We start from the raw sequence: 18,244 nt of genomic DNA, 5'->3' as shown, positions 1-18,244 counted from the left end.
GTCAATATTAGCATTAGTGTAAATATCAGTGTTACTGTAAATCTTACAGCGTTAGTGTAAATATCAGTGTTCGTGTCAATATCAGTTAGTGTAAATATCACATGTTACAACAACAACAAAATTACATTTATAGAGCGCCTTTCACTTCGGGAGGACGTCAGGGGTCAGGAGTTCCAGAGTGTGGGGGCAGAGAGGCTGAAACCTCGTCCAGAGGTGGTGGTAGGCAATGCCGGTCATGTTGCGGATGTGAGGGAGAACGGACGGTTCAGGGTCGAACAAGACCCCCGGGTTCCTGACTGGCTTAGTGAGGTTGAGTGTGCAGCCGTGGAGGCTGATGCTGCCAGTGCCCGAGGTGCGGAGGCGCTGGCGCGAGCCAATCAGGAGAGCCTCAGTCTTGCTGATGTCCAGTTGGAGAAAGTTGTCCTTCGTCCAGGACTTGACGTCGGACAGGAGCATGTAGAGGGTGAAGAGGAGCGGACCGAGGACAGAGCCCTGAAGAACACCGCACAACATGGTGTGGGGGCTGGAGGAGAAACCGTTTGCTGAGACGAAGTGGAGGCGGTGTGAAAGGTAGGACCTGAACCAGTCAAGAACAGAACCTTGGAGGTTGAAGTGGGAGGAGAGGTGGTGGAGGAGGATTGACTGGTCCACAGAGTCAAAAACGGCAGAGAGGTCGAGGAGGATGAGGAGGTAGAGGGAGCCCTGGTCACACATGGTCAGGATGTCATTTGTGACCTTGACCAGAGCAGTTTCCGTGCTGTAGGCATCGCAGAAACCCGATTGGAGGGTCTCATGGAGGGAGAGGGAGGAGAGGAAAGAGCGAAACTGGGAGGCAAAGGCTCTCTCAAGGATCTTGGACAGAAAAGAGAGGTTGGAGATGGGCCGCTAGCTGGATAGCTGTGAAGGATCAATGTGGGGGTGATAGTGGATGTTTTTGAGGGGGGTAGGAACAGTGCCGGATGACAGGGAGAGGTTGATGATGTCAGCGAGTAGTGGGAGCTGGGATTTAAGGAGAGGAATGGGGATGGGGTCCAGGGAGCAGTTGGTGGGCTTCATGGAGGATATAGTGGTGATGACAGAGGAGGGGTTAACAGGTCCAAAGATGTGGAAGGAGGGCAAAGATGTGGAAGTTAGGAGGGTAGTGGCAGCTGAGCGGATTCCCTCGATTTTGGACTTGAGGAAGTCCAGCATTTCCTCACAGTGAGAGTCGGAGGAAAGTATCTGCGAGGCGTGGCAGGGAAGGCGGAGGAGCTGGTTGGTGGTGGAGAACAGGAGCCTGGGGTTGCCCTTCGCCTCCAGGATTAACCTGGAATAGAAGGACGATTTGGCAAAGGTACAGTGGAGCGGAGCGGTAGGTCTTGATGAGATCCAGCCAGATGTGGCGGTGGACCGTTAGGCCGGATTTGAGCCAAGTGTGTTCGGCAGCCCGCAGCTGGCCATTGAGTGAGCGGAGGTGGCTGGTGAACCAGGTGAGGATCGGGAATAGGAGGCAGTTCGGGAGGCGAGGGGAGCAAGGGCGTCGAGTGTGGTGGAGAGGGTGCTGTGGAGAAGAGTAAATGCAGAGGATGGGTTGGTGTGAGAGGTGGGCCAGAGGGAGAGGAGTTCAGAGGACTCCAGGGCAGTGGAGGGGGATTGCAGGGAGATCTTCTTCCACGGGCAGTAGGAGATGGTTGTAGGTTTGGAGGCAGCAGGGAGAGGGATAAAGGAATTGAGGGAGATGAAATGGTGGTTAGAGATGGCCTTGTCGGTGATAGTGACATCCGAGACGCTGAGGCCCCGGGTGATCACCAGGTCAAGCGGGTGACCGTGGGTGTGGGTAGCAGAGTGGATGTGGAGGGAGAGGTTGAGAGAGGAGAAGAAAGAGGAGAAGTCTGAGGAGGTGGAGCAGGAGGGGGTGAAGTGGAGATTGAAGTTGCCTCGCATGATGAGGCGGTCGGAGCAGAGGCAGAGGGAAGCTAGAAGGGTGGAGATGTCAGAGATGAAGGTGGGAGAGGATTTTGGGGGAGCGGTAAATTAGGAGAATTTTTAGTGAGAGATGGGAGGGATGGCAGAGAGTAAGGTGTTCAAAAGAGGGGAATGAGCCAGTGGAGTATGGGGATAGGGCAAGTGATGCCCCGGAGATGAGGGCCACACCACCGCCACGGCGGTTGGGGCGTGGGGCATGGTGGTAGGTGTAGTTGGTTGGTGTGGCCTCAGTGAGGGGGAAGGTGTCACCGGGGGTGATCCAGGTTTCCGTGAGGGCCATAATATCAACGTTCTCATCAAGGATGAGATCATTGAGGGCCAGGGTCTTGTTGGAGATGGAGCGGACATTTTGACGGCAAATGCGGAGTGGACAGTTGGCAGGGGGAGGATTCCCAGGCGGGAGCAAAGGGAGGCAGTGGGGGGGGGGGGGGGGATATCAAGCAGCGATAGGAGACGGGGAGAGCGGAGAGAGAGAGAGTTAGTGTAAATATCACAGTGTTCGGGTAAATATCAGCATGAGTGTAAATATTAGTATTAATATAACAATCCCTGCATTTTGTTATAGCGCTTTTCACGTCTTCTCGACGTCTCAAAGCGCTTCACAGAATAGACTGTGAAGTGAATTGACTGCATATTTGTGGACGAAACGCGGCAGCCAATTGCGCACAGCGGCGTCCCACAAACGGTCGTGGATTGAAGTGACCAATTTTATTATTGTTTTTTTTCTTAAGGGATTATTATTATTATTATTATTATTAGTAAGAAAATTCGCCCGAGGTTTCGTCTTGCCGGGAATCGAACCCAGGTCTCTCGCTTGCCAGGCGAGTGCTCTAACCGCTGAGCTACAGGACTCGTGTTGGGTGTAAATTTCAGTGTTAGTGTAAATCTGAGGGTCTGGGAAGGATCTGGACTGGGGTCTGAGGTCAGTGGAGGGAGGGTTTGGGGAGGGTTTATGGTCTGGAACCAGCAGCCAATTCCTCTCCACATTCCTCACTGTCTGTGTGTCTCATTCTCTGTGTGTGTGTGTCTCTCTCTCACTGTGTGTGTGTGTCTCTCTCACTGTGTGTGTGTGTGTGTCTCTCACTGTGTGTGTGTGTCTCTCACTGTGTGTGTCTCTCTCTCTCTCACTGTGTGTGTGTCTCTCTCAGTGTGTGTGTGTCTCTCTCTCACTGTGTGTGTCTCTCTCTCACTGTGTGTGTGTCTCTCACTGTGTGTGTGTGTCTCTCACTGTGTGTGTCTCACTGTGTCTGTGTGTGTGTCTCACTGTCTGTGTGTGTGTCTGTGTGTGTGAGAGAGTCTGTCTCACTGTCTCTGTGTGTGTGTCTGTGTGTGTCTCACTGTCTGTGTGTGTGTGTGTCTGTGTATGTGAGTCTGTCTCACTGTCTGTGTGTGTGTGTCTGTGTGTGTCTCACTGTCTGTGTCTGTGTGTGTCTGTGTGTGTCTCACTGTCTGTCTGTGTGTGTGGGTGTGTCTCACTGTCTGTGTGTGTGGGTGTGTCTCATTGTGTGTGTGTGTGTGTCTCACTGTCTGTGTGTGTGAGTCTGACTCACTGTCTGTGTGTGTGTGTGTGTGTCTCATTGTGTGTGTGTGTGTGTGTGTCTCATTGTGTGTGTGTGTCTCACTGTCTGTGTGTGTGTGTGTGTGCGTCTCACTGTGTGTGTGTGTGTAAGTCTGTCTCACTGTCTGTGTGTGTGTGTGAGTCTGTCTCACTGCCTGTGTGTGTGTGTGTGAGTCTGTCTCACTGTCTGTGTGTGTGTGTGTGAGTCTGTCTCACTGTCTGTGTGTGTGTGTGTGTGTGTCTGTCTCACTGTCTGTGTGTGTGTGTGTGTGAGTCTGTCTCACTGTCTGTGTGTGTGTGTGTGTGAGTCTGTCTCACTGTGTGTGTGTGTGTGTGAGTCTGTCTCACTGTCTGTGTGTGTGTGTGTGTGTGTCACTGTGTGTGTGTGTGTGAGTCTGTCTCACTGTGTGTGTGTGTGTGTGTCACTGTGTGTGTGTGTGTGAGTCTGTCTCACTGTGTGTGTGTGTGTCTCACTGTCTGTCTGTGTGTGTGTGTGTGTGTGTCCCTCTCGGGGTTGGGGAGATGTGGCTCACACAGTCAGTCCGGCTGTTGTTGGCGCTGTGGTGGGTGCGGGGCCGCGGACCCGGCGTGTGGTCAGAGCCGCAGGACATCAACCTCCCGGGGGTGAGAGGCTGTGTCCCCCCTCAGTGGGGGTCTATCCAGCTCTCTCTCTCCAGTTTTCCCCCTCTCTCTCTCTCTCTCTAGCTTTCTCCCTCCGTCTCTTTCTCTCTCTCTCTCTCCATCGCTCTCCCTCTCTCTCTCTCACACACAGACACACACACTCTCTCACTCTCAGACCAGCTCTATTTCTCTTTCTTTCACTGGCCATTCCTCTCTTCTCTCTCTCTCTCTCTCTTGCTCTTTCTCTCTCCATCTCTCTCACACACAAACAGTGGCAGCACTGGTTTCGTTCCAGTGAATGGAAGATAAATCACAAGTTCACCTAATTTTCCTCTCTGACTTTCTTTCTCTTGTTCCCACATCCCCCCTTCTCTGCTCCCTCTCTGTCTTTCTCTACCTTAGGCAGGTTTCCTTACTCCGCACGCCTCTGTTTACCTAACAGTAAGTAGGAACCCGGTTGTTAGTCGATTGGCGGATCGCTTTCCAGGGATAATAATGCCTCAAAAAAAAATCCAGTCACTCAATCCACGACTGTTTGTGGGACACTGCTGTGCGCAATTGGCTGTCGCGTTTCGTCCGCAAAATATAGTTAATTCACATTACAATATATCCCGTGAAGTGCTTTGAAATGTCTCAACGATGTGACAATGAAAGGGTTATTATTATTACCTCTCTGTCTCCCTCCATTTCTCACTAATACTAGTAATCCTTGCATTTCATATAGCGCCTTATCACGTCTTCGAGACGTCTCAAAGCGTTTCACAGGATATCTGTAAAGTGAATTGACTGTATATTTGTGGGCGAAACGTAGCGGCCAATTGCGCACAGCAACGTCCCACAAACAGTCGTGGATTGAGTGACCGATTTATCATTATTATTACCTCTCTCTCTGTCCTGGGAATGACCTCTGTGATTCTAAATCAACCCTCTCTCTCTTTGAATCTCTCTGACGTTTTCTATGTTTCTCTCTGTCTGTTTCTCTAATTTTTTTCACTCTCTTAATCTCTCTGTCTCTCATTCTATACTCAGAATACATCTCAACCGTTGGACAACCAGATATCGAATGTGACTGACACGTCCCAAGACTCAGGTAAATACTAACCCAATGAGTGATCGCATGTCCCATGTTGTGGGAGGACAGCTTTACTCTGGCTCTAACCCATGCAGTCACTGTCCTGGGAGTGTAGACGCACAGTGTAGAGGGAGCTTTACTGTCTCTAACCCTGACCTGGGAGTGTGGACACACAGTGTAGAAGGAGCTTTACTCTGTCTCTAACCCTGACCTGGGAGTGTGGACGCTCAGTGTAGAGGAGCTTTACTGTGTCTCTAACCCTGACCTGGGAGTGTAGACGCACAGTGTAGAGAGAGCTTTACTGTCTCTAACCCTGACCTGGGAGTGTGGACGCACAGTGTAGAGGAGCTTTACTGTGTCTCTAACCCTAACCTGGGAGTGTGGACGCTCAGTGGAGAGGAGCTTTACTGTGTCTCTAACCCTGACCTGGGAGTGTAGACGCACAGTGTAGAAGGAGCTTTACTCTGTCTCTAACCCTGACCTGGGAGTGTGGACACACAGTGTAGAAGGAGCTTTACTCTGTCTCTAACCCTGACCTGGGAGTGTGGACACACAGTGTAGAGGAGCTTTACTGTCTCTAACCCTGACCTGGGAGTGTGGACGGACGCACAGTGTAGAAGGAGCTTTACTGTGTCTCTAACCCTGACCTGGGAGTGTGGACGCACAGTGTAGAAGGAGCTTTACTGTCTCTAACCCTGACCTGGGAGTGTAGACGCACAGTGTAGAGGAGCTTTACTGTCTCTAACCCTGACCTGGGAGTGTGGACGCACAGTGTAGAGGAGCTTTACTGTGTCTCTAACCCTGACCTGGGAGTGTGGACGCACCGTGTAGAGGGGTCTCTGTGGCTGTGTATGTGTGTGACCAGGTGTGTTGTGTGTGTGACAGGGCAGGAGCTGACCGCTGGCACGGCTCTGGTGTGTAATGGGAGCCAGAACACTCTGAGCGCCAGCGAGGACTGTGGCTGCCCTGAGCCCCTGGTGCTGACTGGGGAGAGCTGCTCGTGTGCCCCAGGGTACAGCCTGCAACCAGCCAGCAAACAGTGTACCGGTGAGCCCACTCTCACTCTCTCAAACACACTCATTCTCTCGCGCTCTCACGCACACTCATTTTCACATTCTGATACACTTGCTCTCACTCACTCTCCCGCTCTCTCTCTATATATATCACGCTTTGTCTCTAACTTTCTCATTCTCTCTCTCTCCCTCTCACACGCTATCTCTGTTTTTCTCACTTTCCCACTCTATCTGTGTCTCTCTCATTCTCACTCACTCTCACACTCGTACTCCCTCACTCTCTCTCATTCTCTCTGTCTCTCACTCTCTCTCTCTCATTCTCTCTGTCTCTCCCCCTCTCTCTCTGTGCCTCTCCCTCTCTCCCACTCTCTCACTCTACCCAACCCCCTCTCTCCCTCACTCCCTCTCTCTTTGTCACACACACACACTCTCTGTGTGTCTCTCACGCACTCCCGTCTGTCTCTCTCTCTGTGTGTGACAGACGTTGATGAGTGCCGGGTGGCTGTAGTGACTGGGCTGGCCGCTTGTGGAGTTCACACCCTCTGCACTAACACCGCCGGCTCCTACACGTGTGACTGTGAGCCAGGCTTCGTGACGTCCCCGGAGACCAGCCGTTGTGTAGGTGAGTCCCTGGCACATCAACTGTGCTCCCCCTCTCACCCTGGGAGGAGCGAGTCAGACTCTCTCAGCTCACACTCTGGGCTGGTGGGGGGGGCGCCCTACATCGTTGGCGACACCATCCTTCAGATAAAGTCAGTCTCGCTCAGTGACAAACCTGTAGCGTATTGGTTACAGCACTCACAAGCGAGAGGTTCGATTCCCGGGCAAGACAAAACCTTAGGCGAGTTTCCTCACTCCTTACACTTGGCTGCCGCATTTTGCCCTCAAAATGTACAGTCACTCCACTCTACAGTATAATCTGTAGCGTTTTCAGACGTCTCAAAGTTGTGATAAGGCTGTATGTCACGTGGAAGGATTTTTATTATTATTATTATATTTTGTGCCTCTGACGTTGGGATTCTTTTAAGACGGTCTCAACGCTGTGAGTCTGCCTGATGGGGTGCGGATTCTGGGAAGGGCTGAGTGACCTCTTGTTTGTGTTTCAGTAACACAGTGACCTCCTGGATGTGTTACTGCAATACACTGGATGAGTGGTGTGTTGCTAATCTCCTTCCCTCTTCTCTCTGTAATGTTACAGATGTTGATGAGTGCAGCTTCGAGGAGCTGTGTCGGAGGGAGTTGGGCAACACTTGCATCAACACTGTGGGCAGCTACACGTGCATCTGCCGGCCTGGCTTCCAACTCCAGGCTTCGTCCTGTGTGGGTAAGAGAGACTCGATGTCCCGCTCATTCTGCGTTCAGTCCCCATCACTGTCAGGGCATCACTGCTGGGGGTAGAGACAAAGAGAAGGGCAGGTTTCCATGCTCAGCTCCCTCCTTGCCCATCTACATCCTCTCTCTTGGCAATCTCATCTGCAGATACGGGATGATATCCAAATCTACTTTTCCACTTCCACTCTCAACTCCAGGATCACTGATGTTCTGTCCACTTACTTGTCAGACATTGAAGCCTGGAAGATCCACAATTTCCTCCCAATTTAATATGGATAAGACAGAAGCCAACCCCCTTGCCTCTCGCCAATGTCTCCTCTCTTCAATCTCTTCTCTACAGCGTAGTGTATTGGTTAGAGTACTCAAGAGGACCGGGTCCGCGTCCCGGGCAGGGGCAAAACCTTAAGCAAGTTTCCTTACTGCTTACTCCACAAGCCTCTGTTTACCTAGGAGTAAGTAGGAACCCGGTTGTTAGTTGATTGGTGGATCGCTTTCCCGGGGGCAATAATCCCTCCCTCCAAAAGAAAAATCAATCCACGACTGTTTGTGGGACGCTGCTGTGCACAATTGGCTGCTGCGTTTCGCCCACAAAATTCACAGTGAATCCACTTTACAGTAAATTCTGTGAAGCGCTTTCATACGTCTCAGCGATGCTAAGGCGCTATATCAAATGCAAGAATTATCCTTATTGTATCATTATTAGCCCAACTCTCCACACTAGAGCGCGATCTTGGGATCTTGTTCAACAAAAACAACAATTACTTGTATTTATAGAACGTCCCTCATGCACGGTAGCGTCCCAGAGCTCTTTAATGGTTCAATCCCCATCCTTACTATCTCCATCGCATCCGGTCGCAGCAAGACCTCCTTTCCTTCACCTCCACCACATCACCCGCTTCCACCACCATCTCATACCCTGGAACATTCATTCACACCTCCGTCACATGTCACTTTTCCAGCACTTTCCTCGCTGAGCTCCCACGCTCCCACCACTCCCAAGTTGCAACTCGTCCAAAACTCGGCCCTCACCAAACTCTGCTCCCCTCTCACCCCGGTCCTCGCCAGCCTCCACGGTCTCCCAGCGAATTGATTTCCTCGCCTACAAGGCAGGGCGAAACCTTGGGCAAGTTTCCTTACTCCACACAGAGCCTAATAATAATCCCTCCAAAACCAAAAACAATAATAAATTGGTCATTTTCAATCCACGACTGTTTGTGGGACATTGCTGTGCGCAATTGGCTGCCGCGTTCGCCCACAAATATACAGTCAATTCACTTTACAATGTGTTCTGTGAAGCGCTTTGGGACGTCCTCCCGACGTGAAAAGCACTATATTAAATGCAAGGATTATTATTATTATTATTATTATTATTACAAATCCGCTCACTCCCCTTCCCCCACGTGTCGCTCTGATTTCCTTCTCCCGCTCCTCCACTCAGGCTCGCGTTCAACTAACTTGGGCTTGCTGCGTGCCCCCAACTCCATCTCCCCGGTCCCATCGCTGGATGAGCTTTCAGTTCTCCGCCCGCTCGCCCTCCCTCATCCCTTCCATCTCAGCCCCTCTCTATCTGTCTCTACATCTCACTTTTACCCTCTCGATTGTATTACAGTATCCTGTGTGAGAGGGGCACTGAATAAACAACAACAACAGCAAGATTCCATTTATTGAGCGCCTTTCACGTCGGGAGGACGTCCCAAGGCGCTGAAATAAAGCCAAGTGGTTGTTGTTGCATCTGTTCAACCACCAACCCTGCTGTCTCTCACGCTCGTTTCTGTCTGTCTGTCTGTCTGTCTGTCTGTCTCTGTCTCTCTCTTTTTCCCATTGTCTCACGCCCTCTCAGTCTCTCGCGCTCTCCGTCTCTCGCGCTCTCTGTCATTTTCAGCTTCTCACACTCTCTTCCGTCTCTCTCTCTCTCTCTCTCTCTCCGCAGATATTGATGAGTGTGAGGGCGAGGCGGCTGTGTGTGTCGGAGAGTCTGTGTGTGAGAACACACTCGGTAGTTATCGGTGTGGGTGTCGGCTGGGGTACCGAGGCAATGGGACACACTGCGAAGGTCAGTCTCCCCTTTCCCCCCCCCCCACTCCCGCCCGACTGCGGGTAAGAAAGAACAGACGTCTGAATGAGAATCACTTGCAAGTGTAGTGACTGTGTTGTCACACTCTTGCACTTGCGTTGGTATTGCACCCCTCACGCAGGTTAGCGTCCCAGACCTCTCTCTCTCTCTCTCTCTCTGTGCAGATGTTGATGAGTGTGCCGGGGGCAGACATTCCTGTGCGAGTGACGCTCGTTGCGGTAACATCATTGGCTCCTATTACTGTCAGTGTCACCGCGGCTTCAACGGCGACGGAATCACCTGCTTCGGTCAGTGCTGCCCCACCCCCCACACACACTGCCCCGCCCACAGCCCCGCCCCACGTCCCCGCCCCACAGCTCCGCCCGCATGTCCATGGCCCCGCCCCACAGCCACAGCCCGGTCCACAGACTCACATCTGCCCCAACCCATTGTCCTGCCCACTGCCCCACCATAGCCCCGCCCCATGATCCTGACCTGCCCCCCCCTCCCCAGCCCCATCCCCATGTACATGCCCCGCCTCACAGCTACAGACGCTCACACCCCGCCCGCAGGCTCCACCCAAGTCCCTGCCCCAACCACAGCCCCGGCCCATGACCCTGACCCAGCCCACAGCCTCATCCATGACCCTGACCTGCGCCCCTCCCCTGCCAAGCCCCGCTCCCATGACCTTGACCAGTCCCACAGCCACACCACACCCTGCACCCACAAGCTCCACCAATGGCCCCGCCCCACGCCGCAGTCCCACCCCACACCCTTTCTGTCCCCGTCGCTGTGTGACGGCTGTTGTTTTGACAGACATTGACGAGTGCTTGGTGAGTAATGGCCTCTGTCAGCACCTGTGTGTGAACCAGGCCGGCAGCTTCCACTGTGTGTGTCACCCCGGCTTCTCCCTGACACACAACGGCACATCCTGCACAGGTGAGAAACAGGCACCTCAGACAGGTGAGACACACGGGCACTGTGTACAGGTGAGTGAGACACTGTGCACAGGTGAGTCAGACACTGTGTACAGGTGAGCGAGACACTGTACAGGTGAGCGAGACACTGTACAGGTGCGTGAGACACTGTGTAGAGGTGAGTGAGACACTGTGTGCAGGTGAGCGAGACACTGTACAGGTGCGTGAGACACTGTGTAGAGGTGAGTGAGACACTGTACAGGTGCGTGAGACACTGTGTAGAGGTGAGTTTGACACTGTGTACAGGTAAGCGAGATACAGTACAGGTGAGACACTGTGTACAGGTGAGTGAGACACTGTGTACAGGTAAGACATACTCGGACGAAACAGGCCGCACTCTCAACACACACTCTGGAGTCCCCCAAGCCTTGGCTCTTGCCAACCTGCGCCTAATACTCTCCGGAATTAGGTAAACAGGATGTGTCCCTCCAGGGAGAGAGAGAAAGCGCATTCCATCCCAACAATTTATCTCTGGGATTTCCACGTGTAGGTGGGAGGCGGGGAATTCTCAGCTCGGTTTGGAGACGGTGATGGGTTAACGCGTGTGACTAAAAGAAAACCCCCCGCCCGCCCCCCCCCCCCCACTGACCCTGTTGCTCTGATACAGATGTTGACGAGTGTGACGAGGGGGTCACCAGTTGTGAGCAGCTCTGCACCAACACTGCCGGCTCCTACAGCTGTTCCTGTTATCCTGGTTACCAGCTCCACGTGGACAGCAAGCAGTGTGTAGGTGAGTGTGTTACACTAACGGTGATCTGTCACTAGTGTGTGGGTGTGTGTTACACTATCAGTGAGCTGTCACTAGTGTATGGGTGTGTGTTATACTATCAGTGAGCTGTCACTAGTGTGTGGGTGTGTGTTACACTATCGGTGATCTGTCACTAGTGTGTGGGTGTGTGTTACACTATCAGTGATCTGTCACTAGTGTGTGGGTGTGTGATACACTATCGGTGATCTGTCACTAGTGTGTGGGTGTGTGATACACTATTAGTGATCTGTCACTAGTGTGTGGGTGTGTGATACACTATCGGTGATCTGTCACTAGTGTGTGGGTGTGTGATACACTATCAGTGATCTGTCACTAGTGTGTGGGTGTGTGTTACACTATCAGTGATCTGTCACTAGTGTGTGGGTGTGTGATACACTATCAGTGATCTGACACTAGTGTGTGGGTGTGTGATACACTATCAGTGATCTGACACTAGTGTGTGGGTGTGTGTTACACTAACAGTGATCTGACACTAGTGTGTGGGTGTGTGATACACTGACAGTGATGGCTGGTGACTCTCCGCTGTGTGTTTGCGTTGCAGATGTTGACGAGTGTAAGATTGGGAACGGAGGCTGTTCCCACTCGTGCCTCAACCAGGACGGCTCCTATCACTGTCTGTGTCCCCCTGGGCTCAGCCTCCAGAGAGACAACACCACCTGTGTCAGTGAGTGTCCCTAATACTGACTCTATGTGCCTCCTGGTGTTACACTGTGTGTGTGTGTTACCCGGTGGGTCACACTTGACTGTGTGTGTGCGTGCGTGTGCGTGTGTGTGTTGCTGTGTGTCACACTGACCGCGTGTGTGTTTTGCCGTGTGTCACACTGACTGTGTGCGTGTGCGTGTTGCTGTGTGTCTGACTGACTGTGTGTGTGTGTGTGTGTGTGTATGTGTGTTGCTGTGTGTCACACCGACTGTGTGTTGCTGTTACAGACATTACGTCCTGTTCACTAAAGAACGGGGGCTGTGACCACGTGTGCACGGAGTGGGGTCCTGGCAGCTTTGCCTGTAGCTGTCACCCAGGTTGGCTCCTCACCACAGACAGCCGGACCTGCCAGGGTAAGAGGCGTATGATCTGCTCAGACCATAGCGTGTCGCTGAGTGTCGCTGCATGTCATTGCGTGTGTGATTGCGTGTGTGATTGCCTGACAGAGGGCAGGGGCTGCGTTGGGTGTTGCTGTGTCAGGCTCTGTGTGTTGCAGACGTGGACGAGTGTGCGGACTTCACACGTGGGGGGTGTCAGCAGGTGTGTAACAATCTCCCCGGAGGCTACAACTGCACCTGCCACCACGGCTATCAGCCCCGCCCAGACCACCCCAGCCAGTGTCAACGTGAGTGAACACACACCCACACCCACACCCGCGCCAGCGAGTGTGCGCCCACGTGCAAAAGTCTGTGTGCAACTTGAGCAAGTGTGTGCGCAAGTGCGCGCGTGTACGCATGACAATGTGTGCATGTGTGTGTGGATGTACGGGCAATAGCGTGTGTGCAAACGAGCAACTGTGCATGTATGAGTGAGTAAGTGCTTGTGTGTGCGAGTAAATGTGTGCAAGTGAAAGTCAAGTGACTGTTGATTCACATACGCACTCACATCTCACTCTCTCACACTCTCGATCTCTCCGGCTGTTTGGGTGTGTCTCTCCCTCTCTCAAACCCACGCTCTCACGCACGCTCCGTCTCTCTCTGTGTCTCTGTCTCTCTCTCTCTCTCTCTCTCTCTCTCTGTGTCCGTCTCTCTCTCTCGTGCTCTCTCGCACACTCTGTCTTTCTCTCTGTCTGTCTCTCTCTCTCTCTGTGTCCGTCTCTCTCTCTCGTGCTCTCTCGCACACTCTGTCTTTCTCTCTGTCTGTCTCTCTCTCTCACGCTCTTTCACACACTCGCAAGCGTTCTCTTTCTCTGTATCTGTGTCTCTCACGCTCGCTCTCTCACACTCACACACACAATCTGTTTTTCTCTGTGTCAGTGTCTCTCTCTGTGTCTCTGGTTCACATGCTGTCTCTCACTCTTTCACACACACTGTCTTTCTCCATGGCTGTGTCTCTCAGGTTCTCTCTCTCTCTCTCACACTCAAACACACTCTGTCCTTCTCTGTGTCTCTCTCTGTGTCTCCGTCTCACACGCTCTCTCTCACACTCACACACACTGTCTTTCCCCATATCTGTATCTCTCAGGCTCTCTCTCACACTCACTCTGTCTTTCTCTGTGACTCTCTCTGTGTGTATGTCTCTCTCTCAGTGTCTGTGTAATGAAACTTCATCTCGAAGTTAAGGCTCCTCTAGACAGAGTGACCATAACGTGAAGAAATTTAGCATTAAGTTAGAGAGTGATGTAGTTGATAAGAACATAAGAATTAGGAGCAGGAATAGGCCATTCAGCCCCTCGAGCCTGCCCCGCCATTCGATAAGATCATGGCTGATCTTCAGACCTAACTCTAATTACCTGCCCTATCCCCATATCCTCTAATCCCTCTATTTTTAAAAAATCTATCAGTCTCAGCCTTGAAGATGTTCAAGGACTGAGCATCTACAGCCTTCTGGGGCAGTGAATTCCATAAATTCACTACCCTCTGAGTGAAGAAATGTTTCCTCAACTCTGTTCTAAAAGGCTGACCCTTAATTTTAAGACTGTGATTGCAAGATTGCAGGGATATAGATAGGCGAGGGGAGTGGGCAAGAAGGTAGCAGATGAAATATAATGTGGGGAAGTGTGAAGTTATTCACCGAGGCAGTAAAAACAGAAAAGCAGATTATTTTCTAGAGGGGGAGAGACCAGATAGTGTTGGTGTTCAGAGGGTTTGGGTGTTTGTATACCAGTCACAAAAAGTTAGTAATCAGGTACAGCAAGCAACTAGGAAGGCTAATAGCATGTTGGCGTTTATTGCAAAAGGGTTAGAGTACAAGAGTAGGGAAGTCTTGCTGCAACTGTACAGGGCCTTGGTGAGACCGCACCTGGAGTATTGTGTGCAGTTTTGGTCTCTTTATTTAAGAAAGGACATACTCGCCTTAGAGAGGGTGCAGGGTAGATTCACTAGGTTAGTTCCTGGGATGAGGGGTTGACCTATGAGGATAAGTTGAGTAAACTAGGCCGATATTCTCTAGAATATAGAAGAATTAGTGGTGATCTTATAGAAACATATAAGCTTCTTATGGGGCTTGACAGAGTAGACAGTGTGAGACGGTTTCTCCTGCTAGGAGAATCTTTAACTAGCGGTCACAGTCTTATGATTAAGGGTCAGCCTTTTTGAACAGAGTTGAGGAAACGCTTCTTCACTCAGAGGGTAGTGAATTTATGGAATTCTCTACCCCAGAAGGCTGTAGATGCTCAGTCCTTGAACATATTCAAGACTGAGATTGATATATTTCTAAAGAGATTAAGGGATATGGGGATAAGGCGGGCAGATGGAGTTAGGTTAGAAGATCAGCCATGATCTTATTGAATGGCGGGGCAGGCTCGAGGGGCTGAATGGCCTACTCCTGCTCCTAATGCCTATGTTCCTATGCTCTCTCATGCTCTCTCTCTCACACACGCTCTCTGTCTTTCTCTGTGTCTCGCTCTGTGTCTATGTCTCTCTCTCAGTACGTGTGTGTCTCTCTCACGCTCTCTCTTTCACACACGCTCTCTGTCTTTCTCAGTGTCTCTGTGTCTCTCTCTCTCACGCGCTCCCTCTCTCTGTGTCACACAGCGCTCTGTGACCCGCCCTGTCAGAACTACGGTGTATGTGTTGCCCCCAACACGTGTGAGTGTCCTGCTGGCTATCCCAGGCCCGGCTGTTCAGGTATGTGTACCTCTTACTCTTTCTCTCACGCTTTCACATACTCTGTCTCTCACTCACACTCATTCACGCTCATCATTCATATTCTCTGTCTGTCTCTCTCTCTCACTCACACAAACTTTCTTTCTCTCTGTTTCTGTCTCTCGCTCTATCTCTCTCATACACTCATTTTCACTCTCTCTCACACTCACACACTCCCTCTCACTCTTTCACGCTCTCTCACACACTCTCACGCTCACTCAATCTCTCACTATCATACTCTCACACTCACTCGCTTACTCTGTGTCTCTCTCTCTCGCTCTCACACTCTCTCTCTCTCTCTCTCTAGCGGCGTGCTCTCCCGCATGTGGACATGGAGGAACATGTCTGCGTTTAAACACGTGTCTGTGTGTCCCTGGCTGGACTGGTCGCGGCTGCCAATCAGGTCAGTTCTCCACGGCCTCTCTCTAGAGGTGTAGTAACTGTCTTTGGGGGAGTTGGGGGGGGTAGTGACTGTCTCTGGGGGTGTAGTGACTATCTCTGCCGGTGTAACGACTGTCCCTGCTGGTGTGGTGACTGTCAATCGATGGTGTAGTGACTGTCTTTGGGGGGGGTAGTGACTGTCTCTGGTGGTGTGGCGACTGTCAATCGATGGTGTAGTGACTGTCTCTCTCTCTCTGTGTTGCCGTGCCGACACCGGAAAGCTGTATGTGAGTTGCCGTGTGCTAATGGAGGCAAGTGCACCGGCCCCAACACCTGCCAGTGTCCGTCCGACTACACCGGGGAGCAGTGTCTGACAGGTACTCTCCCCCCGCCGACCCCCACCCCTACCCCCCCCCACCCACCCGCCCTGAGTCTTCAGCGCAGAGTTAATCCGCTCACTGTCCCACACAGGGTAAATACTCTCTCTCTCTCTGTGTGTCTCGCAGCCACATGCACTCCCCCCTGCCTGAACCGAGGCAGATGTATTGATGTGAACAAATGTTTCTGCCCCAGAGGATGGCGTGGGGCCCGCTGCCAAGTTGGTGAGAACTAACCCTTGCTTGTTCGTGTCAGAGCAGTTCGTAACACTGACGGAGCCCGTCTCCGAGCCCAGGGGGGGGGGAGGAGGGAGGTGGCCGGAAGCACGGTCGGGACCTGAAAGAGGGAAGAGAGGGAGGGGGCAAGGCGGAGGGATTGAGGGAGAGTGTTCCAGAGATTTGGGGCGCAGTGGCTGAAAGCGCGAGCTCCGATGGTGGGGGAGAGGGTGCGAGGGATGAGCAGGAGACCGGTGCCAGTCGAGCAGAGGCGCCGGGTGTTGGATTGGGGAGTGAGGAGGTCGGAGAGGTAGGGGGGGGTGGGTGGGAGGGGTGCGAGGAGTTGTGTGGCTGACTCTGTGCCTGTCTCTCCCCAGAGCCGGTGGTGTGTGAGCCGGGCTGTAGGAATGGAGGCATCTGTGTCGGACACAACCGGTGTCAGTGTCAGAGCGGCTTCACCGGACCAGTGTGTCAGCACGGTGAGACCCTCCCTCACCCCCACCCCCCCAAATCCCCCTCACACCCCAGCCCCTCCGCCTGACACACCCCCAGCTCCCCCTCACACCCCAGCCCCACCCCCTCACATACCCCCAAACTCCCCTCATACCCCAGCCCCAGCCCCTCACATACCCCCAAACCCCCCTCACACCCCAGACCACCCCCACACACATCCAAGCCCCCTCCTCACACCCACTCCCAGCTCAGTCATTCTCACTCTCAGCCTGTGGATCAGTCACTCTCACTCATGTTCTATGAACACTGACGACTCTCTCTCTCTCTGTCTCTAGCTGTGGTCGAGCCCTGTGTTCCCCGATGCCAGCATGGAGCCACCTGTGGCCCCTTCAATCAGTGCCAGTGTCCAGAGGGCACAGCCGGGCACCGCTGCGAGAGACTGTGAGTCATTGTGAAAGGCAAAGTGTCACTCTCAGTGTCTGTCCTGGGAGTGACGTCTCTCTCTGTATCTCACTGTCCTGGGAGTGACCTCTCTCTCTGTATCTCACTGTCCTGGGAGTGACCTCTCTCTCTGTATCTCACTGTCCTGGGAGTGATGTCTCTCTGTATCTCAGTCTCCTGGAAGTGGCGTCTCTCTCTGTATTTCTCACTGTCCTGTCCTGGGAGTGACATCTCTCTATATCTGTGTCTCAGGACCTGTCCGATGGTCACCACTGTGGTCAGTGTGGCTCGAGCCACACGCCGGGGGGTACGAGAAAGTTATGTGGACAGGTGTGGCCCACTCGGTGTCCAACTCTGCACCAAATACAGGTACCTCCACTGTCACTATGTGTGCCTCCCTGTGTGTGTGTGCGTGTTATCTGTGTGTGTGTCTATGTCTGGCACTCTATGTGTGTGGTTAGGGTGTCTCTGAGTGACACTCTCTCAGTGATTCTCTCTCTGTCTTTCTGACACACACTCTCTCAACCACCATCTCTGGGCCAACTCTCTTAGGAATACTTTCAGTTTATGTGTCTCTCTCACGGTGACAGTCTCTGTCTCTGTGTGTGTGTCTCTCTCTGTGACTCTTATCTTGTGATGCGCTCACGCTCTCCTCTCTTACTCTCTCAGCGACTCTCATGACACTCTCTGACTCTTTCGCTGTCTCTTTCAGTAATTCACTCTCTCTCTTACTCTCATGGTGACATTCTCTCTCTTTCTCTCTCTCTCTCAGTAACGCACACTCTCCTTCTGTCTCACTCAGTAACGCACACTCTCTGTGACTCTCACAGTAACATACACTCTCTGTCTCTATTTGTTCCTCTCAGTTGACAGTCTCACTCTTTCAGTCACTCTCTCTCTCTCTCTCTGGTTCAGGATAAACCAGATGCGGGTGTATGTCCAGGCATACCTGGTAGGTTACAAGATCCAGTGTCCGATCAGAGGACGGAGCCAGCGAGCAGCGCAGCGCTGGTGGGCGAGCGAGTGAGCGAGCACGAGGTCCCTCTCGCTGTCTCTCTCACCCCCTCTGCGGAGCCGACTTGTGCCAAACACACACTCTCATCACTCTTATGTATCATTTATAATAAAGGCTTAAGGACAGCGATGTGTGGCTTGTGTGTCTGTAACTTCGCACAATCCTCCAGACTGACCCAGTGCTCCCAGGTCACGGGCAGTCATGGGAGATGG

The 18,244-nt window shown here is 52.4% G+C and overlaps 1 protein-coding gene and 1 non-coding gene across 2 annotated transcripts; one reads left to right on the top strand and one right to left on the bottom strand.

Annotated features, from left to right (window-relative positions):
- Positions 1–2,745: 2,745 nt before the first annotated feature.
- trnaa-ggc lies at positions 2,746–2,817 on the bottom strand. Its single transcript has one exon. It is a non-coding gene; the product is annotated as a tRNA-Ala (tRNA).
- A 1,167-nt stretch (positions 2,818–3,984) lies between these two features.
- Positions 3,985–18,157, top strand: si:ch211-221n20.8 (multiple epidermal growth factor-like domains protein 6). Its single transcript, XM_042346821.1, has 20 exons — positions 3,985–4,147; positions 5,174–5,234; positions 6,102–6,263; positions 6,711–6,851; positions 7,428–7,553; positions 9,492–9,614; positions 9,800–9,922; positions 10,431–10,553; positions 11,199–11,321; positions 11,902–12,024; positions 12,291–12,416; positions 12,560–12,688; positions 15,039–15,131; positions 15,457–15,552; positions 15,812–15,907; positions 16,037–16,132; positions 16,501–16,602; positions 16,912–17,017; positions 17,270–17,386; positions 17,933–18,157. The coding sequence occupies exons 1-20, from the start codon at positions 4,046–4,048 to the stop codon at positions 18,042–18,044; spliced, it is 2,280 nt and encodes a 759-aa protein (XP_042202755.1). The 5' UTR covers positions 3,985–4,045; the 3' UTR covers positions 18,045–18,157.
- The last annotated feature ends 87 nt before the right edge of the window (positions 18,158–18,244 follow it).

Source organism: Callorhinchus milii, unplaced genomic scaffold (assembly GCF_018977255.1).
Source record: "Callorhinchus milii isolate IMCB2004 unplaced genomic scaffold, IMCB_Cmil_1.0 Scaffold2, whole genome shotgun sequence".
Classification (NCBI taxonomy): Eukaryota; Metazoa; Chordata; class Chondrichthyes; order Chimaeriformes; family Callorhinchidae; genus Callorhinchus; species Callorhinchus milii.
Note: the sequence above shows the minus strand (reverse complement) of the source record. Positions and strands in the feature narration are given on the sequence as shown.